Here is a 23,921-nt window from a genome sequence, read left to right as displayed (position 1 = left end):
TGTCAACATGTCTTCGATTACTACCACAGGTCCCATACGAGCATAGAAGAATGTCTCCTATAGCTTAATACTGCTCCCACCAGCACATGACTATGGTGCACTGCATGTTTCAAGTCACTGTTCACCTCAAAGTCAGCATTTGTGGAAACAGTCATCAACCTAGTGTTGCAAAAATGTGATTTACCCAAAGCGCCAACACATGACCATTGATCAATGGTCGAATCGTGATGGTCCCATGCCCACTGCAGTCGTAATAGATGATGTCATTGGGTCAACATGTGAACATGTAGGGGTGGTTTGCTGCAGAGCTCCCATGTTCAACAATATACGATGAATGGTGTTCTCCGAAACACTGGGTGTGCACTGGCATTGTGCTCTTTTGGCAGAGATGCCACAGATCACCATCTGTCTTGCTTTATAGAGCAGACAAGGCTCCAAACCCTACATTCTGTGAAGAGTCATGGACATCCAACTATTTAGTGTATGGTTGTAGTTTCACTGTCCTACATCTTTCTGTAGATGCTCACGACAGTAGAACGTGAACATATGACTAGCTTCACTGTTTTGGAGATACTTGTTCACGGGCTCTGTGTAATGATAATCTGCCCTTTGTCAGAGTCACTTATCTCAATGAATTTTCCCATTTGCAGGCCCTATCTTTGCTAGAGTGATCCCCCATCTGTGTCTGCTCTGCTTACATACTTGCATCACAGCCTGCAATGCCACCTGTCAGCATCAAACACTGTAGTGGGCAGTGTTCGTAAAGTTGTGGATGATCAGTGTGTCTTTCCTCTAGTTACGCATGCTTCTATAGCCTTGTACTTGTCCTGTGCACAGACTGACCTCTTGCTTATGTCCCATCAATATTCGATGGGATTCATGTTGAGTTATTTGGGTGGCCAAATTATTTGCTCAAATTGTCCAGAAAGTTCTTCAAACCAATCACGAACAATTGTGGCCTGGTGAAATGTCAAATTGCCAACTGGCTCTGCAGATGATGAAGAGGTTAAAATAATGTAAGAGGAGGTAAAGGAAATTATTCATATGGTTAAGGTGGTCAAAAATTTAGATGTGTTGTGTAACTGGGAATTTGGCAGTTGGAAAAGGAAGGGAAGGAAAGATAGTGGGAGAATATAGGTTGGAGGAAAGGAATAGTAAACACACCTACCTGAGCTAAAACTTGCTTTAAGAACCATGAAAGAAGATTGTATCTATGGAATCTACATGGATACATTAGATAGTTTCAGGTTGTTTAGATAATGATAAAACAGAGATCTAGAAATCAGATTTTTAACTGGTAAGAAATTTCCAGAAGCAGGTGTGGACTAATATTTTGGTTATGAACTGTTAGTTAACTGCAAAAAGGTTGGAAATTAAGGATATGAAACCTTGAATGAGTAGCAGACCTAGTAGAAATTCTGTACAACAAAGGAGATATTCTGCATATTGATTAAAGGAGAAAATACAAAAATGCAGCAAACAAAGCAGATGTCTAAAAATTAGGTTGGCAGAAAGTACAAAACGATTAAGCAGGGATGTTTAGGGGACAAATGCAAGACTTTAGATTCATGTGTGACTAAGAGATAGATAGGCACCACCTATAGGAAGATTAAAGAGACCTTTGTGCAAAAGAGAAACAGCTTTTTGAATATCAAGAGCTCAGGTGGGAAACCAGTTCTAAGCAAACAGGGGGAAGCATGGAAGGAACATATAGAAGGGCTGTATGGGGGAAATGAACTTGAAGACAGGTAAGAGGAAGTGGATGAAGATGAAGTGAGAAGTTTTATACTGTGAGAAGAATCTGACAGGCCGCTTAAAGACCGAAGTTGAAACAATTCCCATGGAGTAGAGCTAGCCATGGCAAAACCCTTCCACCCAGTGGGCAAGGCATATGAGATGGGAAAAATATCCTAAGACTTCAGGAAGAGTGTAATAATCTCTCCAAAGAAGGCAGGTGCTGACAGGTGTGAATATTACCAAACGATCAGTTTAATGAGTCATGGTTGCAAGATACTGACTCAGATTATTTACAGAAGAATAGAAAAAACTGGTAGAACCTGACCTTCGGTGTTAACAGTTTGGGTTCCAGATAAATGTAGGAACACGGTGGAATAGTGACATGACTTATTTTAGAATGTTAAAGAAAGACAAACCTTCATTTATAGCATTTGTTTATTTAGAGAGAGGTTTTGATAGTGATGACCAATCTACAGTCTCTGAAATTTAGAATATGTCAGGGGTAAAATGCAGGAAATGAAAGTTTAAAAGGCTTCTACACAAATCAGACTGCAGTTGCAAGAGTTGAGAAAGGAATCAGACAGAGTTAGATTCTATCCCCAGTATTATTCAATCTGTGCATTGAGCAAGCAATGAAGGGACTCAGCAAAAGCTCTGGAGAAGGAATTAAAACTCTTGGAGAAGAGCTGTGAGGTTTGCCAATGACTTTGTAATTGTAAGACTGAACAGCATTTGAACACAACAGATTGATGGTACTGGGTAGTTTAATTAAACTGATGGTGTTTCAAGTGCTGCAGTGTGGGCTGTTTACATCGCAGGATGCTGAAAAAAAATTAGGTATGTTCATTAAACAATGCATTCGGAGTATGCTGAAACAAATGATAGTTCCATTTTGTGCCACCAGGTGAAAACATGGTTCCTTAAGCAGTGAGACTGTGGTGTGGGTGCAAAAAGAGGGTAGAATCATCAAATCTATGATAATGGTAGTTCTGGCTCATTTAATAGGGTATGGTCACAAGTTACAACATGTGTTCAATATGGTCTCCCATTTCAGCAACATGTTGCATCCGCAACACAGCACAGTCGACAGTTGCTCGCAGCAAATCTGATGTAGTCCTAGTAATATGTCATCCTATTCTATCCTTCAGATCAGGAACAGTCTGGATATATTCTTGATAGCCACAATGTTTCAGATATCCCTATGACCAGAAGTCACATGGATTTATTTAACCTGATCAGATTAGGGCCATCAGGCCCTCTCTTACATCGGACCAGTGTTCCACACATGCAGCATTTCACACATCAGAGTTACATCATGAACAAAGTTTAAATGAGAAAATTAACTTACTCTAGTGACAATATGAATAAAGAGTAGTGACTAAGACCTAATAAAGTAAATGCGGAAGTATTTTTACAACAGTTGCTATACATACAGATTATGATAAAAGCAATAATAATACCAGTAAAACAAAAAATCAAATAATAATGATAAACACGACTAAGACCTAATAAAGTAAATGCTGGCAGTATTTTTACATCATGTGCTATACATACAGATTATGGTGAAAGCAATAATAATAACAGTAAAAAAATCAAATAATAATGACAAACATGAGAAAGATTGGCAATAGTAATGAAGGTTTGTGCAGATGTACATTAATATTTTAGTGTGTAAAGTAGATGTTTACTAGTATAGCGAGTTTTGGGTAAGGGAGGTTTAAGGAGGGGGTGAGAGGGAAGTAATGAGGTGAAGTGCACTCATGTACAGAGGAAGGCATTACTGTTGCTTAAGTAGATACGTCATTAAGTGTTTTTTGAAGCCGGTCATGTTTTTAAGTTCTCTAACATAACGAGGGAGCTTATTCCAGAGTCGGTTTCCCGCTACTGTAAAGGACTTGGAGAAGGTGACTGAGCGATGCAGTGGAACGGAGAGGATTTTATTATGATGGGAACGTGTGTTTCTGTCATGTTGTTCTGACATGAGTGTTAGGGACGAGGAGAGATATGAGGGACAGTGTACATTTATAAGGCAGTAGATGAGACAGAGTGTATGGAAATCTCTGCGTTTGTCTGCATGCAGCCAGGACAATTTTGCATATGCTGGTGAAATGTGATCAAAAAGTCGAACGTCACAGATATATCGGACGCAGGCATTCGTGACCAGTTCTAGACGTTGGGAATTTTCCTGAGAGAGGCCTTGTAGGATAATATCGCTGTAGTCAATGATTGGGAGTATAAGCGTTTGTACTAATTTCTTTTTCAGATCGAAAGGGAAGAGTTTTTTATATTTTTGTAGGACATGAAGGGATGCTGATGCTTTTTTGCACACTGCAGTTACGTGCTCTGTCCAATTTAGATTTTCATCTATTATTACTCCCAAACTCTTTGCTGAGGGCGAGAAGTTAGTATTTGTTCCATTTAGGATAAGAGATGGTACGGATTCCCGATGTTTTGGGCTAATGAGCTTAGAGTGACCAACAAGTACCACTTGGGTTTTAGATGGGTTTAGTTTTAGACCTATGTCCTGTGCCCATTTTGACAGTGCATCGAGGTCAGTATTGAAATTTTCAATAGCTTTCTTGAGACTGCTTGGTTTCGCACTTAGATACAACTGAAGGTCATCAGCATACATATGGTATTTGCAATAGGTCAGGACCGATGACACATCATTGACATAAAGAGAGAATAGTATAGGACCTAATACTGAGCCTTGGGGAACGCCTGACACTACCTGCCACCATTGTGATTTTATATCCCCAGACAGGACGCGTTGCTGACGAGACGTCATGTATGAGCGAAACCATTGCACTGCGCTTGGTGAGAAATTTAGACCGCTAAGTTTGGCTAGTAAGATGTCGAAGTCGACAGTATCAAATGCTTTGCTGAAATCTAAGAAGCAAATGATAGTCGCTTCTTGTCTGTCCATGGCAAGTTTCAGGTCATCTGTCACCTTTATCAGAGCGGATGTTGTGCTTCGATGTTTACGGAAACCTGATTGATATTCGTCTAGTAGGTTGTTAGTAGTTAGGTAGTTGGTGAGCTGGTCATGAACTATATATTCTAAGGCCTTTGATAGTGCAGGAAGAAGGCAGATGGGGCGGTAGTCAGAGGCTGCTGTGGCGATGTCCTTTTTAGGCAGTGGCTTAATTTGTCCCAGTTTCCAGGCCTCAGGGAAAACACTTGTGATTAATGAATCGTTGAAAATGTTTGTTATAGAGGGCAGTAGTTGGTCAATAATAAGTTTTATCATCTGGATAGTGATACCATCATGTCCAGTAGATGCTGATCTAATCCGCATTATGGCTTTCTTGACAGTACTGCAAGTGACGTGCTGTAGATAGAATTTTTCTTTGCTACAGTCGTTCATCCCAAAGAAGTAGTCAATGATTCTCTGTTTTTTTTGCGGATCAATTTTGGTTGCAGGTAATGTGAAGAATCGGTTTAGTTCTTCAGCTGGGACCATGGGATTTTCTGCAACTTTTATTTTGCCTAAACCGAGACTACGGAGATTTTTCCACAGGATAGCTGGTCTACATCTATTGTCAGCTAATGTACGGGCATGTCTGAGCTTAGCGTTTCTCACCGCTTGACTGACTTTGTTTCGTTTCTACTTGTATACAGCGTGATTTTCAGGTGTAGGGTGTATCTTGTATGCTCGATGTGCAGTGTCTCTGAGATTCATGAGCTGTTTTAGTTCATCAGTCAGCCAAGGTGCAGGTTGCCTTTTTACTTTTCTGGTCTTTATTGGAGCATATTTGTCATATAGTTGAGTAATTTTGTTAGTGAAATCGTGGAGTTTGTCGTTTATGTCCATGAGGGGAGTAGAGGTCATCCCCCAAACTATTTCTTGTGCCTCAGTTTCGAGTTCAGGCAAATTTATGCGTTTGAGGTCTCGGTATGTAGACAGTTTTTGTTTCTTTCCGGGGCATTCTAGTGAATACGTAATGGAAATGATGTCATGGGCAGACATGCCAGGCGCAGATATTTGAGAAGTGCGGATTATTCTGTTCGGAGATTTTGTTGCGAATATATCTATGAAAGTGTGACTGGTAGTCGTGTGATGAGTAGGTGCCAGCTGAAGTAGCATCATATTTGAGGAAGAAAGCATCCTCTTAAATTTCCCAGTGGAAGGACTATTGCACAGAAAATTAGTGTTAGTGTCACCAGCTATAATTACATGTTCATATGACGATTCGAGACTAGAGAGGGCAGTTTCGAAGCAGGCGGACCCATCTACTTTAGGAGGTTTGTAAAGGACACATATTAAGCACTTTCTGTTAAGTGATTTGATCTCTATGAACATATATTCCACTTGTTTATCTACATTGTTGTCGGATGTGTGTAGTACTGTAGGTAACAAATCAGAGCGTATGTACGCCCCTACTCCGCCCCCTCGTCTGTTACATCTGTCGTGCCTGAGAAAGATATAGCCATCTAGGTTTACGGAAGTTGTAGGAATACTTGGTTTGAGCCAAGTCTCTGACAAAAGTATTACATGTATATCAGCAGTTTGAAATATACATTTGAACTCGTCGAAGTGAGCCGGCAGAGACTGGACATTTGCATGTGCAATATGCAGCTTGGTGCGTTTGGGTGTTGATTGCCCGAGGAGGCTGCCGACCGATGTTTGCGGGTCGTGGTTGGCGGTGACAAGCGGGTCTGGCATGAGGAATGCGGAAGGCGTGTGAAGGAGAGGGGGGTGAGGGAGTGTCCTCCCAGTTCTGTGCAGTGAAAGCAGCCGGGAGGGGGAGGAGGTAGGTCCCCGGGGAGACAACGGGATCTGCGGCCAAGGTCAGCGAGGTCTGCAACGGTTATGGAAGTAGCCGTGGGCTGGCAGGGGAAGGAATTTCGCTAAATACAATGGGAGTAATCTGCACGTTATGACAGAGTGTGATATTAATAGCACTTATGAGGATAACAACTAAAGTATTAAGGGGGGTTGCTAATTAAGGATGGAAGTGAGACTACCTTATGCAATAATTAACAAAATTACCTGAGAAAAACAATTAAAAATGAAAATAGTTATGTGGAGAAACGAAAAGTTGATAATACAAATAATAACAAATATTACACGACAAAAAATAATTAGAGATAAAAAAAAATAGTTATTTAGAGAAACGAACAATTTGATAATACATTAGTTACGATATGGTTGACAGTGTAAACAATATAAACATACAGCTTAGTGGCAGCAAGATTAGACATGATTTAGCTTCTAAAGCACAGGCTTTCGAGTTCATTAACACTGCAAATTGTTTTCTTTCCGTTTTCGGTCTTAACCATTATCCTGCCGTCATTTGTCCATACGTTATGTAGCCCAAATTTCGAAATCGCGCTCTTCAAAATGTTTAGTCTTTCAGAGGTCAGATCATCGCGTACTGTCAGACCCGACTTCGCGAGATTCTTCTTTGCTCTGAGATTTCAGATCTCTTCCTATACGACATAAATTTCACTATTATAGGTCTTGGTTTTGTAGAACCTGGCGACTTACGACCCACTCTATGACTTCTGTCAGTGTCACTCAGAGTCACCTGCACGCCTAGCTGTTCTTGGACAAGGTTTATCACAAGTTCATCTGTGTTCTCCCTGCTGCTCTCTGGAATGCCGAACAGTCTGAGATTATTGCGTCTCTGATATTGTTCGAGCTCGTCCGTCTTCTCGATCAATTTCTGTTCGAGCAGTCGTGCTTTCTCCTCACTTGCTTTTAACGATGTGTCCAGTGCACGGATCTCGCTCGCATTCGCCTCTAGAGTTTTCTGTATTTTGTCCGTCACTGCTGCAGTGACAGCATCGGTGATGGTTTGAACAACGAGCCCGAGCGTCTCCTTAGCCTGCAGCGCGGCGCTCACCTCAGCCTTCACGAGTGCGGCGATGTCAGCGATCCCGGGCGGAGCGGCCGCAGCTCCCGGTGTAGACTCCACGCCTGCGCTGTCGCCGGCCTGGCCGTTGGCTGCACTGCGCGTTGTTCGGCGATTTTCCATTTTTAGTGCGATTCCTTGTAATTGGTGCTCAGTATGTGATATAAAATACGACACTCGGCAGTAGATATACGGCTTTAGTATATGTAGACTAGCCTAACTGCTTAAAACACCTCCAGATTTCACGTAAACTTGCGAGCAAAGCTAACGCACGTCACTCACTCGCCGCCATGTTTACAGCGTTCCATAGGTCACAGTATCTGGAAGGCTTCACATCCTGAAATTTCCTGTAGATGATGTGATTGTTACTGAAGGTTTCTTGAAGCAAATTTTCACTTGGGAGACAATGTGTGGTGTTGCCCAATCTTACATGATAATAGTGCTGTGGACACAGTTGTGTTCTTGCAAAGATGGGATCACATGTTGTACAAGGAGATCACTATAATGTGCAGATGTCACAGCACACTTAACAGACCCATGAGATGTCATCTCGTCAAAGAAAAATAGACCGAGAATGAAGGAGCTTCTGAAACCACAGAACACAGTCACATAATTGGAGTGCAGAGGATGTTCCTGCCTGGCATTTGGTGAAATATAAACCCATTTGCGACAGTTCTGTACATTCGTGGCACTGTGCAGAGTAAAATGTTCCCCCACCACATGTCATCCATTTCCATGCACGCCAAAAAATGAATGGCAAAGTCACGGCATTGTAGCGTTTCTTTGGAGCTCGTGTGGTGCACATTCTTAATTTTGTAGGGGTACCAGTGTAAAATTCATTGCAAAATCTTTTGAACTGTTGAAAACCAATTCCCTTGACACAGATCGAGCACTGGCTGCAGAATTTGAGCCATGTGCTGCACAGTCAGCTGTAGCTACAGAAACTGTATCAACAACTAACAGCCGGCTGAAGTGGCCGCGCGGTTCTGGTGCTGCCGTCTGGAACCGCGAGACCGCTACAGTCGCAGGTTCGAATCCTGCCTCGGGCATGGACGTGTGTGATGTCCTTAGGTTAGTTAAGTTTAACTAGTTCTAAGTTCTAGGGGACTAATGACCTCAGCAGTTGAGTCCCATAGTGCTCAGAGCCATTTGAACAACATGGGAATGGGCCACCTGCCTCTCCCTGCTACATCACCTAATTCATCAGTTTCTTCAAATTAATTGTTGATCATATTCTTGAGCTCATTTGTTGACATGGGGTCTCTTCGCAGGTGTTTCTGTCGGCAATATTCCTGCAGTGCTGCACTGCTATTGCTGCTGTTCAGAGAAAACTACTTTACCAGCGGTGCATAGTCTTTCTTCTCAATAGCCAATGTGTTTTGTGTGGAAAACTTCACCTTCTCAACCCTTTACACTTACAGTCACTTCACAGGAGAAATCAGCACTTGTCACCAAGTGACAAACGGTGTACTGATGTAAAAAACAGGAAACATTTCACATTATGACTGCTCACAGCACTATATTTTCACCATGTGCAGAAAATGGAACTATTTTTTTTCGGTATACTCCATGAGTGCACTGATTGATGAATATACGTACAATGTTTTAATGTCCTGCGATGTATACAGCCAACATTGCAGCACTAGGAACACTGTCAGTTTAATTATAACCTTCTGGTATCTTGAAAAGATGAGTGGCAACAAAAGTAAACCAATGATAATAGAATATAGTTGAATTAAACCAGACTGTACTGAGGGAATTAGATTGGGAAATGAGATATTAAAAGTAGTACATGAGTTTTGCTAATATCAGACAGTAAAATAACTGATGATGGGCAGAGTAGAGAGGATATGAAATCAGACTGGTGATAGCAAGGAAAACGTTTCTAAAACAGCACTTATTAGCATTGAATATAAATTTAACTCTTAGGGAGTCTTTTCTCAGGGTATTTGTCTGGAATGTAGCCTTGTATAGATATCAATGTGGATGATAAACAGCTCAGACGAGATGAGAATAGAAGCTTTTGAAGTATGGTGCTGTAGAAGAATGCCAAAGATTAGATGGATAGATCAGATAACTAATGAGGGAGTATTGAATAGAATCAAGGAGAAAATAAATTTGTAGCACAACTTGCCTAAAAGAGTGGATGAGTGGCTAGGAACCCTTGTGAGACATCAAGGAACAGCTAAGTTGGTAATGGAGGGAAGTGTCTGTGCCTGTGTGTGTGTGTGTGTGTGTGTGTGTGTGTGTGTGTGTGTGTGTGTGTGTGTGTGTTTTGGGGGATGTACAATATATAAAAAAGAAAGAATATGTGGTAAAATAGATTTATTTCATGGTATTGAAGATGTAGTAGTGCTCATAGCTCTTATGGGATGCATTTTAGAACCTATGTTTACTAGACTTTCTTGCTTTGAATGGTGATTCCCGTCATATTGACCTTTCCTCCTGGGACACACTGTAGAGCTTATAATTAGAATATAGGATTATAATAAAGGGATCTTGTAGAATCTCAGTGGTTGGCACTGAAATTTTACTTCTGTCATGTGAATTACACTTTTTGGGGGTAGTTATTGTTGTTACAGGTACAGATTCTGAAAAATGAATGCAGTTTCATCACTGAAAGATACCACTGAGAGCAAACAACAGTTGGCTTTAATCTTGTAACAAAATTGTAGACATAATTTTAGATAACATTATTGGGAACAGTGATTTGTAAGTAAAGTAAAATTAATAAGAAACAGTCAGTTTTTACCTGTTTTAAAATTGTAGGCACTGGACATTGCATCCCATGTGCAGTTACTCAAGATGATCTTGCATGTGTTTGTCCACTGTGTGATATATAGTGATTCATCACAGGCTAAGAATATGGCTTTGAAAGGCTTCAAAAATCACTTTTGTATACTTTTTCACTTACTCTTACATCCTCCTCTAAATTGAATTAGTATTCCCATATAAGATGACTCATAAGGCCCTGCAAATCATATCAGTCATACACAGGGTATATGACACACTATTTAATCACAAATTCTGCATCTAGGGAGCATCAGTAGTACACAGCCATAACAGCTCAACTGGGGTAACAAAAGTTTGGGGTATCTCCTAATATCGCGTTGAACCTCCTTTTGCCCTGAGTAGTGCAGCAACTTGACATGGCATATACTCAGCTAGTTGTTGGAAGTACCCTGCAGAAATATTGAGCCATGCTTCCATTATAGCCACCGATAAGTGCGAAAAGTATTGCTGGTGCAGAATTTTGTGCATGAACTGACCTCTCGATTATGTCCCATGAATGTTTGATGGGATTCATATCGGGCGAAGTGAGTGGCCAGCTCATTCACTCGAATTGCCCAGAAAGTTCTTCAAACCAACTGGAACAATTGTGGTCTGATGACATGGTGTATTGCCATCCATAAAATTTACATTGCTGCTTTGGTACACGAAGTCCATGAACGGCTGAAAACGGTGTCCCAAGTAGCTGAATGTAACCATTTCCAGTCAGTGATTGGTTCAGTTGGCCCAGAGGACCCAGTCCATTCCATGTAAACAAAGCCCATACCGCTATGAAGCCACTACCAGATTTCACAGTGACTTGTTGACAACCTGATTCTATGGCTTTGTGTGGTCTGCACCATAGTCGAACCCTACCATCGTCTCTTACCAGCTGAAATCAGGACTTACCTTTGCAAAGGCTCTCATGACTGTTGTCTCCTGCCATAGGCAATGAACACTAAATTTCACCACACTATCCTAATGGATTCGTTCATTGTACATCCCACATTGATTTCTGTGGTTATTTCACACAGTGTTGCTTGTCTATTATCACATACAATTCTATGCAGATACTGCTGGCCTCGGTCGTTACGTGAAGACCATTGGCATTGTGTTGTCTATGGTGAGAGGTAATGCCTGAAATTTGGTATTCTTTACACACTCTTGACATTGTCGATCTCTGAATGTTGAATTACTTCATGATTTCCAAAATGGAATTCTGCTGTGTCTAACTCCTCATATCATCCCACGGGAAAGTCTGGTAATTCCTGTCATGTGTCAATAATTGTGTCAGAAACCTTTTTAAATGAATAATCACCTAAGTGCAAATAACAGTTCTGCCAATGTGGCACCCTTTTGTGCCATGTGTATGCGATACAACTGCCATCTGCATATGTGCGTATTGCTGTCTCATGATGATGTGTCATCTCGGTGCATTTTCCAACAGTCTCGTGTGTGGAACTTCTGTAGTAGTGCACTGTCATATAAAGCAAAAAGGAAGGGCATTTCAAAGCCTGGGTTTTAAAATTGCCTTTACTTTAATACAGACAAGAAATAAATGTTACTTTGGTAATTTTTATATCCAAACAGTTAATTCTCAAGATTAGTATTTACTCTTAATCCAAAATATTTTAACTCTCAGAAGAATGGCAAATTTTCTTGGGAAATTCCTTTAAAACGGTTTAAAAACGCTTCTTGATTCTTATGTGAAGCAGGACTCATAAAATTTTCATTTATTTAAAAAAATATGAGAACTGATTACAGTCCCTTGCGGATTTGTTTAATATTCTGTGATTTAAAACCAAAAGATGCTATTCACAAGCTGAAATTTGTTTCATTTTAATGTTTTTTTTTGTGTTCATGTTTTGATTTACAGTTCTGACCATCTTTTCTTTTTTCAGTGGACTTGTGTTCATGACATTCAGGATTTAGATTATCCTGACACGGAGAGTGAAGTAGATTTTCAAGAAGCTGAGGAAGAGGAATCATCCTTGTTGAGACCTGGGCACAGTCAAAATAGTGGAGGCAATAACGACACAGGGCAGAGTAGTTTTGCGCCTTCAACTCGTGCAGGTGCTAGTGCTAGTGCTTCTAGTGGTTCATCTCAGACTGCATCATCTACAGAAAATGAGTCATTCGAAACACGTTTAAGACGTGATGCAGACGATTTGCTTGCACGCGCATCAGAATTGAGTGTTAGTCGTGGTTTCTCAGCTGCTAGTGTCGAGCTTCATGTTTCTTCAGCTGATGTGTGGGAAGCTTTGGTTGCTATAAGGGAGGCAAGAATACGCCGCGAGCGAGAACGTGAAAGGGAACGTATGGAGCATGAGTTTTCTTTGGACCAAGATTCTCTGCCTCGTGGCTTCCAGTTCCGGCTGTCTTCTGCAGCTAGTGCAGCTAGACGAATAATATCTGAAGAAGTTGCAAATGATGCAAGCATGAGTGATGTGCCTCATGGCCCTGAAGGAAGAGCAGCAAGGTTTCGAATATTAGTCCACAGGACTTTTGATGACGAACCTGCGCCTGGATCATCACCTCGCAGAAATTCCAATCAAGCAGATAATGGTGATGCACCTGATGCACAAGTGTCCTCCTCATCTAGAAGTAGGCCTGCTGTTTCAGGGAACACTGTAAACAGTCCAGCAGTCCTGATACGTCCACATGGAAGCAATGGCTCTGGTGCAATTCTTATAGTAAATCATCGCGACGTGTCTCGCTCTTCAGGTAATTCATCTTCATCTGAGACGAGGCGTGTAGGACCTACAAGAGTGTTTAGAGTAAATACAGGGACAATAAAGCCAGATCATCCAGGCAAACTCAATCGTCAGATACATCAGAATATGCAGCGACTTACTCATTACATAGAGGAACCAAATGTAGGAAAGGGTTTTATAAAGGAGCTGTGTTTCTCTTCTGATGGCAGGCTTATTTGCTCTCCTTACGGTTATGGTGTTCGGCTACTGGCATTCTCCCCTGACTGTGCTGAATTATCGTCTTGTGTTCCTGCTGTTCCCCCTGTGCGTTTGTATGAGTTAGCCTCACATGTATGCCATACAGATATAGTTGTTAGTACAAAGTTTTCACCTCAGCACTGTTTACTCGTGTCAGGTTGTTTGACGGGAAAAATTGTGTGGCATCAGCCAGTGGTGTGATTGCACTAGACTTCAAGTGAAACATGGAGTGTCTGTTGCAGAAAGCAATTAAAATGTTTATATGTGTATGGACATGTTTCGTAAATGTGGTGATATAGTTGATGTTATGATAAGCTTGGCTTGGCACTGTAATCGTAGAACTGAAATTTGATGTTTGATGTACCACAATACTTAACAAGTGTAACTGTAAAAAGAATCTCAGTGATAACTTTTTTATCATTTGTGTTTGGAGTAATTTCCAAAATTAATGTGGGCTGCTCCAGGATTTCCTTTTTATCTTTTAAAATTCCCATGCTACAGGAGATAGGACTTTATTTAGTTTATATATATGTATATTTTCAGCTGCATGTAAAATTCATTTGTGAAAGAGCATGATGACAGCGTATTTAAATTCCAATTGTGTTCCAAGGCACACTCCATTTTATGCATTAATGTATATGTATGAAAGTAGTTACCATTTAAACCAGATTTGAGTGCTTATTACTGTGTCTGGGAATTATTCTTGTTTCTAAACAGGTTTTTATTCTTGATTAAAATTATGATGTGTGCGTGTGTAAGAAATTAATGAGAATTTTAGCTCTTTCCAAGGTACACTGTTACTGAAGTCATATTTTTCCTCTTCTGTAAACCTCATATCACACATTTTATTCCAAGCATCTTTAAAGAGTAGTGGGCATATTTCATTAAAAAATGTTTATTGTAATGTGAATCTCTAAGAGAGGATCATCTCAAGTTAAATCTTTTATAATTGACAAACAGTGCATGAGTATTACTGTAGACACCAGAGATTGCTATCAGCAGTTGAACAAATCATATTAAATGCACTTGATCGTGTAGATATCAATGTAACAGTATGTAATATGAAAGGCATTGCAGATAAATATCGTCAAAATAAATTTAGTGTAATATACCGGAAAATGCTGTATGTTTGTGTCATTAATCAGTGAACTTGTTATAAATTATTCTCTGTGAAAGTTTACTTTGACCACATATTGAGCATAATGTGCACTTTGAGTAGTGGACGTGGTCAGAATGCATATAACTGAATGTGATTCTGATTCCGTGTGTGTAGTTAGTTTGGAGGTTGGAAATAAGAGGAAAAAAGGTGTGTGACTGGGTGAATAAGAGTGCGATGATTGGAGGAGAGTGAACAAAATCTGGACAAATTTTAAGTTTCTTTAAACAAAATTTTATTCATGAAATGTTATGTAATATCCTTTCACACTTTATGTGGACAACTTCAATAGAGCACAATCATTCAGTGAGTCCCCCTTTACATTCAAAAGTAATCAGCTCATGTATTAAGACATTTATCATACTGGGTGACGAGACGAGCAATTGGCCTCTGATGGATTCACAACTGCACCTACCCTTGCACTTTGTCTGACTGAAACTGATGTACATTTTTCTCTTTCTTCATATTGCCAAAGATGTAAAAGTTGCACAGTGAAAGATCCAAGCTGTACAGAGAATGTTGCAGCGCTTCCCAACTGAATTGCTGAAATGTAGCATTTGTTTAATTTGCAGCATGGGGATCGACATTATTGTGTAGGACGGTTCTGTCCAAAAGCATTCCTGGATCTTTGACTTTATGGTGCATCACAGTTTCTGCAAAATGTCTCCATAGCACTGCGTGTTGATTGTGGTTCCACGCTTGAGTAACTCGATGAACTGAGGGGCTCCTGCAGTTGAAGAAGAAAGCTATAATGATCATACCAGAACTTGTGTGAACAGCTTTGGATTTCTTAGTTGGGAGAGATGTGGGATGTTTCCACTGTTAATATTGCTGTTTGCCCTCTGTCTTTCAAAATGCTGTTGGCTGCAATAATTTTGTTGCATGATAATACCTGCCCCCATACTGCCAATTGGACAAAGGCTATGCTTCAGTGATGTAGTTGGGAAATAGTGCAACATCCTCCTTACAGCCTAGATCTTTCACTGTGGGTTTTTCACATCTTTGGCAACATGAAGAAAAACATTAGGACGAGAAACTGCAAGAGTAGGTGTGGTTGTTGATCCGTCAGCGGCCGAACTCTTTCTATGAAACTAGAATTGATCGTATTGTCCCACAATGGGAAAAATGTCGTAATGCATATGGTGATTACTTTTTAATGGGACCGTTCCATGGTCGTGTTGTGACAGGTGTTTGGCTTTCATTTTACTAGCTCTCGTAATATATCTGTTTGTCACTGAATAGTGGCTGAGGTGGTCTAGTGGTTAGAGCACTACTCTCTCAACCTGGAGGTCTTGGGCTCCATCTCAGGTCGAAGTGAGGTTTTTCTGTGTTCTAGTTCCTGCAGGATGGCCCGAGGTCCACTTAGCCTGCTATTAGATTGCAAACCTGGGCTCTTTCCTGGGTGTTGAAGGTGGCCAGGATGATTGGCTCACCATCCTTTTGCTACCAGAGCCACTGTGAACGAAAGGCTGCACTGTATCTGCAGTTAGATCAGAAGTCTGGTCATGATTGACTGCTACAGGCTTTACTTTCTGTGTCAGTGAGTGCTGCCTTAATGGCGTCACATAGGGATGTAGAGATTTGTTGGAGACCTTAAAACTACACTCCATACATATTAATTTAGAGAATTTAAATCAGGGCTGTTAGGAGGCTAGAATTCTCTAGACCAAAACATCAAAACTATCTGACATACAGTTTTGTATCTGACTGCTCATGTTGACCAGTGTACCATACTGCTGAAAAATATGAGGAATTCTAAGACGCCATTGTTCCATCCACAACTTCACAGTATCTGAAATTATTTTCAAATAAGCTTATTTTGTGACAGTTTTCCTGTTTCAGAAAATGAGAGGCTATGGATTGTTCCTCACTGGACACAAAATAACATATTGCACATGAAGAGTAGTGGGAAATTTTGTTCTAGCAATAGCGGGAAGTGGTCTGGAATGTGGGAACCAGAAATCATATTTCTGGTTGATTTTTGATCTTGTATATAAATGTTCTTGTCAGAAAAGAATCTGATTTGCTGCACAGCATTGTTTTTCATTAAACTCAAGAATGAGTGTCAGTTACTAACCCGCTTTGCTGCAGTTCTGGAGAGTATTTATCTTACCTTGTTTGTGTAAGATCCTTTTAGGCCATTCTCTGTGTAGCAGTTTTGCTTATGCCAATAATCTTCACCAGTGATTGCCTCCCTAAATCAGTAATTGAATTCTTTTACCAACTATAGGGCATTTCACAATCAAATCTTTCAAATAGCTTGTCCTCACAATGGCACACTTAAATCTTATTCACCAGTTTTGAAGCTAAATATTTTGCCACAACATCATAAACTGTGGAATTCGGCTATTTAAAGAAGTGAATTACATGTGCTGCTGAGTGCCCATTGCAGGCAGTGAACAATCACGGCTTCTATCGTACTTTACATTTTGTCTGTCTGGACCCTAGCACTACCCGTGTTACATTCTGCCCCCTGAGGATTCCCCACGTACTCTTCTAAATCCCTCACCACTCGCCACACCTACCCCCTTGCATTTACCATTGAACTCTCCTTTTCCTTTCTTCCCTCAGTTCATTGATTGTGTGTGTGTGTGTGTGTGTGTGTGTGTGTGTGTGTGTGTGCGTGTGTGCACGCACAACCTAAAAGAGAGAGAGAGAGAGAGTGAAAGTCTGGGTGATTTTATTAATCTTGGTGAATCATTCTTTTCCAGGTAAGTTAATTTTGTATGTTTGTTTACTTCTACCAGTGAATTTCAATTATCATAAATATGCTATATAGTACCTGAATTTTGAGCCCCTCTGAAAAAGTAGCAGCCCAGTGTGATAATGGTTTAATTACATTAATAGCACTCTTGGGGTATGACCAATGGTTTAATTATATCAGTAATCCTCTTGGGGTATGACCAACTATATTGTGTGCAATGTGACTTTCACTGTGGGGGCCTAAATCAAGTGACTGGATCCTACTGATAGTCCACAGCAGGATTCAGATTGCCTGGGTTTGGAAATTGATGAGTGATTTCATTTTGTGTTTGGTATAGTACTTTGAATTTACAAAACTGGCATTTCAGAGGGGAGTGTCAGGATTTTAAACCATTGTCTCCCCTTCATTTGTAACAGCCACCGAGAAGAATTTGCTCAATCATCATTCCATAGCTGCCATCCAGGTAGCATTGTAAGGACCAAATACTACCATACAAATAGTTTTTGTAGATTTTTTTGTGTGTGGAAACACTGTTTCATTCGTGTTACCAGTGGCACAGTTTGTAATTTTGTTGGAACTAATCAATGTTTGCTTTTTGGAAGTTTTGTGAAATAACAACTGTCAATGATTTGAATGAAATGGGGTACATGTCTCACTCAACTGGATTAATTCCACAGGTGGACACAAGTAGAATTCTGAAATCTTGGAATACACACACACAGAAAATGGAAGGTGGATTCTGACGGAGATATCCAATATTGTAACTGCTGAGTAAGGAAGATGTTGCTGACAAATCATCAGAAAGAAATCATTGTTATCCTATCATTTACATTGAAGAGACCTGCCTCAGTTCAAATCATATAAGAAAGTACATTTGACAGAATTCTATGGGCTGAGGCAATTTGCAGTAGCTGTTTTATGAAGGAAACAGACTTTTTATATATCATGTAGGGTTATCAGAAAATGACTTCATCAAAAGTGTAAAGCTAATGCAGTGATGAGCAGATGAATAACGATGAGTTTAAATAATGGTGTTTGATTTATTATGTGTTTATAGAAGAGTTGTGAAATTGTTGTGGGTAATGTGTTACTATTAGAAATAGATAAAATTCCTGATTAAGACACAATAAAGGTAGAAATTGATCAGAGGCTAAAAGAGAGATAAAATTGTACATTTGTGCTGCTATATGAAAGCAGATATGTTGGAGGAAGTCAGTTGCCACAAGCACTTTTATAACAGTTTAAATTAGACTGCTCAGCAGTAGAAATACACTAAAAGTTTGTGAGGCTTCTCCCTTCCCTTTCCTCTGCCAAGAAAAAGTACATGGACCCAAGTGAAAAACAGTTATCTCCTGAAACTACATATTCAAAGATATGAAACATTTTTGTAAAAAGGAAGCCGTTGATACTGTTACAGTGGAAGACTGGATTAAGTGTGTATGCCATACTGAAGATTCACAAAAAATTGTCTGTATGAAGGAAAACACGAGTGAAATATTTGTGGAGAATTGTCATCGATTCAATAGACTCCTCAGTAACTGAAGTTTCCAATATATACTTCAGAATGGGACAATTAACATACGTATGTTGGAACTTAAATAGTGGCAACACTGCTGTGGAGACACTATGCAATGGAATCTACTACTGTCACTGATAGCACAAATTGTTGACATACCTACCTCAACTCTGAGCAAATGAACTCACCTGTCCCACGTCACCAGTGTGCGCACAAACGAAGGAAACACAATCACTTGTGAGCAAGCAGTCTAATGTATTGGTGTCACTGTTTTCTAAACGGGATCAACGGAGTTGGATCAAGATTGAATGTGCCAGAGATCGTACAGCACGACAATGTCATCAAGGTCTTCAAGAGCTGTGTGGGGAATCGGCATTGCCTTACAGAACAGTGACACCTTCGGTAAAAGCCTTCAACAAAGGTCAGCAAACTATGGAAGACATGCATCAGGCAGGTCATCCTAGTGTGTCTGAAGAAGACGGGCATGCTGTTGCCGCATTAGTGGACAGTGATCGACACCATACGATTCGTGAGCTCACCCAGGAAACCAAATTAGTGCGTATGACTGTGCTTCACATCCTGAAGGAATGTCTGGGCATGCGAAAAATTGCATCATGATGGGTTGCGTATGTGTTGACAGAAATGCAGAAATTGATGCATTACGACACTGCTCACACACACTTGGAGCGCTATGTGTGCTAAGGAGAGGCTTTCTACGCCGTTTCGTAACTCTGGATGAGACATGGGCCACACTGTAAAAGCCAAAACTGAAACGTCAATCCGACGAATGGTGTCATTATGGGTTGCCGCAAAAGTTGAAAGTGCGCCAGAGCCCCAGTATGGTGAAAGTTATTTTGATTCTCGTGTACAACTGTGATGGCGTTATCCTAACGCATTATATTCCTCATGGCAGATTGTCAGTGCACAGTATTACTGTTCAGTTATGGAACATCACCTGTGACCAGCTTTGTGAAAGAAGCTGCGACACTTTCTGTGCAACCTACGCATCATTTTGCACAACAATGTGCGGGCGCGTGCAGCACAAGCTGTGGCTGCTCTGTTCGGTCGATGGGACTGGGAAGTACAGTACCATCCACCATACTCCCCAGACTTAAGTCCTTGTGACTTTGATTTGATTTTGAAGATGAAGGAACCACTTTGTGGTATTCACTTCAGAACTGTTCCAGAGATTCGACAGGCAGTAGACTGCTCCATTCGCACCATCAACAGAATGGGCTCTGCTAACAGTATAGTGTGCCTTCCACATAGCTGGCAATGTGTTCTACACAACGTTGGTGACTACTTTGAAGGACAGTAACAGGTGCAAACATGTAACTCTTTTGTATCGGTTGTGAATAAATAGTTGCCACAATTTAAGTTTCAACCTTCATACAGTAGGGTACACTAATGGTCATTTTTCATGTTCCTTCTATTCCCACTACTTTTGTCTTCTCTCTCTCTCTCTCTCTCTCTCTCTCTCTCTCTCTCTCTCTCTGTTATCATTTTTATTTGTGGGGAACAAGGACGTATATTTTCTGTTTTATATCATAGTTTCTCTAACATCTGGAGCTAATTAATCCTTAAATATTCAAATAATTGGAAATGAAATACTTTATAAATCTCCTTAGTGTTATTACCCCTATGAGCATCAAGTAATTAATAGATTAGTTGTCTGTTTTATTTACATCATATCGTTTATCACAGTATAAAAAATTTATCTTGTTCATTGTGTGAAGAATTAAAATAAGAATTCCTAATGGACACTCATGTTTTTCCTGCTTTTAAAATTATTCTGCATACTAAAATGAATTAATTAGTGAAAGATTAGAGAATGAAGCTTTGGCTGCTATTTCACCACAGTATTTTCAGTCCTTTTCGTCACCTACAATTCTGCAGACATAATACATTGTTAAAAGACGGTATTGTCTGCTTCTGGCTGTAATATTGTTACTGCAATGTACTGTTGATAAATTTTGATAAGGTGATGGTCATCTCACGTGTGTCAAACAACTTAGTTAACAGTATTGTTTGATGGCAAAGGATGCTGGGTCTGTCTAGACATTTGGGGATGCAGGCCTAAAAGCTTCAGATTTCTGACATCTGATTCTATGCTGAGGGTGAGTGGGTTAGCATGCAGAATAAGGGGAGGATGTACACTCCTCCAGGCATCAGCTCCCCCCCCCCCCCCCCCCCCCCCCCTCCCCCGAGGGCTCAGTTCTTTTGTGAGTCATACGTGGCGCACACGGGGCCTCGAGCTATTGCAGCCCATTCTTCATTCTGTGGCTGCATTTCCCTCACCCCGTCCCCTCCCTCTCTATCCTTGATCCTTCCCCATTGCCACCTCCTCCCCCCCCCCTCTCCCCCTCATGTTACGATTTATATTGACCTGGCTATCCACGGGTTTCCTGTATTGGTTGCAATTTTGTTCCTTTTGCGTGTTCTTTCATCTTTTTTGGCATTTAGGTCTCCCCTTGAGGTTTGACCTCCACTTCAAAATTTCCTGTTTTTAGTGTGAGCCATATGGGGGAGAAATCCCTCCCTAGCATCTGCGGTGTGGAATTCCTCTCCACCCTTCATTCTTGTCTCCCTTCCCCACTGTAGCTCCCTCCACCATGCTAGGTCAACAACACATGCAGCTAGTCCGTGTGGTGGGGCCAATGTACCCGTATGGTTGAGCCCCCTGACAACATAGGGATCAAGTGGTACCTGAGCTGTTCCCTCCCCATGTATGCCAAGTAGTGGTTGCTTATCTTCTTGTAGCATCGGAACTCCCAGCAACGGCCACCGTGCCAGACAGCTCTTGCTGTGGCTGGGTGGAGCCCATGGGGAGAGCCCATGGTTGGAGTGGGTGGTATCAGGGTGGATGCTTGGCGCATGAAGCGTATCAAGCTGCAAAAATCGGACCGTTTTCAAATGGCCATCTCTTCGAATGATGAAGGATCATTGAATGCTGCCAACCTTGCCTTCCCTTCCCTGGCTACGCTATGGGAGGAGGGCCAGGCTTGCCGTCTTGGGGTGAAACCCTTTCCCATTACCTCATCTGTACTAGGGCAGATGGGGCACATTCACTGCAACAAAGCCATTGTTTTTTGTGGAAAATATAGAGGACAAGTTTGGTGAAGTGGAGTCTCTTAGTAAGATGAGGTCAGGCTCCCTGTTGATCAAACTTCTTCTGCCACCCAATCCGCAGCTCTTCATGCCTATGATCATCTTGGCAATGTCCCAGTGTCCATCACTCCTCACCAATCTCTGAATATGGTTCAGGGAGTAATTTTTCATAGGGACCTCGTCCTGCAAACTGATGAGGAACTGCGGGCTAATCTGGAGCGGCATGGTGTTCATTTGGTTCGACATGTGCAAAGGGTCGCAAAGACAACTGCACCGATCCTGGCACCTTCTTTTTGGCTTTCGAGGGGGATTCTCTCCCAGAGGTGGTCAAGGTTATGCTACAGATGTGACGTGAAGCCATATGTCCGTCCTATGCAGTGCTTTTGGTGCTTGTGTTTGGGGCTTATGTCTTCCCACTGTATGGCAGACCCTTTGTGTGGTGACTCTGGACACCCACTCTATGAGGGAAGCCCCTGTGTTCTGCAACCTGTGTGTGTCAGTTGTGCTGACTGCCACTCCCATTGCTGGCTGGATTGCCCGGCTTACAAGAGAGAAAAGAAGATCCAAGACTACAAGTCCCTGGATTGCCTGTCGTCTGCTGAGGCTTGCCAAAAGTATGAGAGACTCCATCAGTATCACTGTCTTCAACTTTTGCCTCTCTTGTCCTTAACCCAGCCTTGTCCCTCTCTCCCTTCCCCCTCTCTTGTAGTTCCCACGACCTCCCATCAGTGAGCCACTCCCACTCCCCAGCCGAAGAAGTGCCCCCTTTCTTCAGCATCTGCTGGTGATTGGGCTCCCTCTCCTCAGCACCACTTGGTCACAAGGCCCACCATCTATGCTCCGCAAGATCGCCCACTCTCTTTAGGTTCCAGATCTTGCAGAAGCATGTACTCCCTCTGTACCCTGCCCTCCTGCACCTCAGGAAGAGAAGAAGAAGAAACATAAATCCCAAGACGAGGTGCCCCTGGAGGTGTCATCTCCTCCCTTACAACCTGAGTTTGACATTTACGGATGTCTCCCCATCCTTGTCTCCACCTGCAGGTCCGAGGACAAGAATAGGCCTGAGGTATTCCTGCCTGTCCTAAGAGTCGGACTAAAAGGAGTTTCACACATTTTGGCCTTTATGTGATGATCCCCTGTAGGGTCCGACCTCCCTTCTTCAAAATTTTCCCGAAGAGCGAGCCAATTGTGGTGAGGCCGCCATGTACCCTGTTGGTTGTAGCCCCCTGACCACACAGGGATTGCTCTGCTGATGGCTCCACCGTTAACTCCCCACATATGTCAAGGGGTAGATGCCCATCCCCCCAGGGGCATCGGGACTCCCGGCAATGGCCATCCTGCCAGATGGCCTTTACTGCAGCTGGGTGGCACCGGTGGGGAGGGCCCCTGGTCAGAGTGGGTGGCATCAGGGCGAGAGACACGCGATGAAGCTTAGTCCATCATCCCTTGCTGGTGGTAAAATACCAGCAGTCTCTAAGCGTTCACGAGCTCAATTCAACGCACAGAAGTATGACTCCAAATTGTTCCCCTCCCTGGCCACACCATGGGAGGAATGTCAGGTTAAGGATGGCAGCGAATCTTATTCGCCCTGATACCTTGTATGTTCGAGAGCTGATGGGGAATCTTTCATGATGATGAAGCCTCAGTTTTTTGTTGAGCAGTTAGAGGACAAGTTTGGGGAGGTGGAGGGATTGTCCAAAATGAGATCTGGGCCAGTCTTGATCAAAACGCCATCCTCTGCCCAGTCACGGGTGTACTGGCTTGTGACAAGCTGGGGGATGTTTGTGTAACCATCACGCCCCATAAGAGCTTAAATATGGTCCAGGGTATCATATTTCACAGCGACCTTCTTTAGCAGTCTGATGCAGCGCGCCAGTGTAGAACAATGAGGTGTACATTTCGTCCGGCGTGTCCACCGGGGTCCAAGGGACAATCAGGTTGCCACCGGTGCCTTCATCTAGCCCTTTGAGTGTGATACATTGCCCGAGGAGGTCAAGGTGATGGTCTACTGCTGTGATGTAAAGTCCTATATCCCTCCCCTGATGCGGGGCTTTAAGTGCTGGAAGTTTGGCCATATGTCTTCCCGCTGTACTTCCAGTGTCACATGTCGAGATTGCGGACG

General features: G+C 41.9%; 1 protein-coding gene across 1 annotated transcript in view; it reads left to right on the top strand.

Moving 5' to 3' along the window:
- Positions 1-14,425, top strand: part of LOC124605698 (DDB1- and CUL4-associated factor 10) — a 69,656-nt gene extending 55,231 nt beyond the window's left edge. Inside the window, exon 7 of the mRNA XM_047137558.1 lies at positions 12,266-14,425. Within this exon, the coding sequence (XP_046993514.1) occupies positions 12,266-13,516 (1,251 nt within the window). The 3' untranslated portion in view covers positions 13,517-14,425. The remainder of the gene's footprint in view (positions 1-12,265) is intronic.
- The last annotated feature ends 9,496 nt before the right edge of the window (positions 14,426-23,921 follow it).

This window comes from Schistocerca americana, chromosome 3, assembly GCF_021461395.2.
Source record: "Schistocerca americana isolate TAMUIC-IGC-003095 chromosome 3, iqSchAmer2.1, whole genome shotgun sequence".
Taxonomy (NCBI): Eukaryota; Metazoa; Arthropoda; class Insecta; order Orthoptera; family Acrididae; genus Schistocerca; species Schistocerca americana.
Note: the sequence above shows the minus strand (reverse complement) of the source record. Positions and strands in the feature narration are given on the sequence as shown.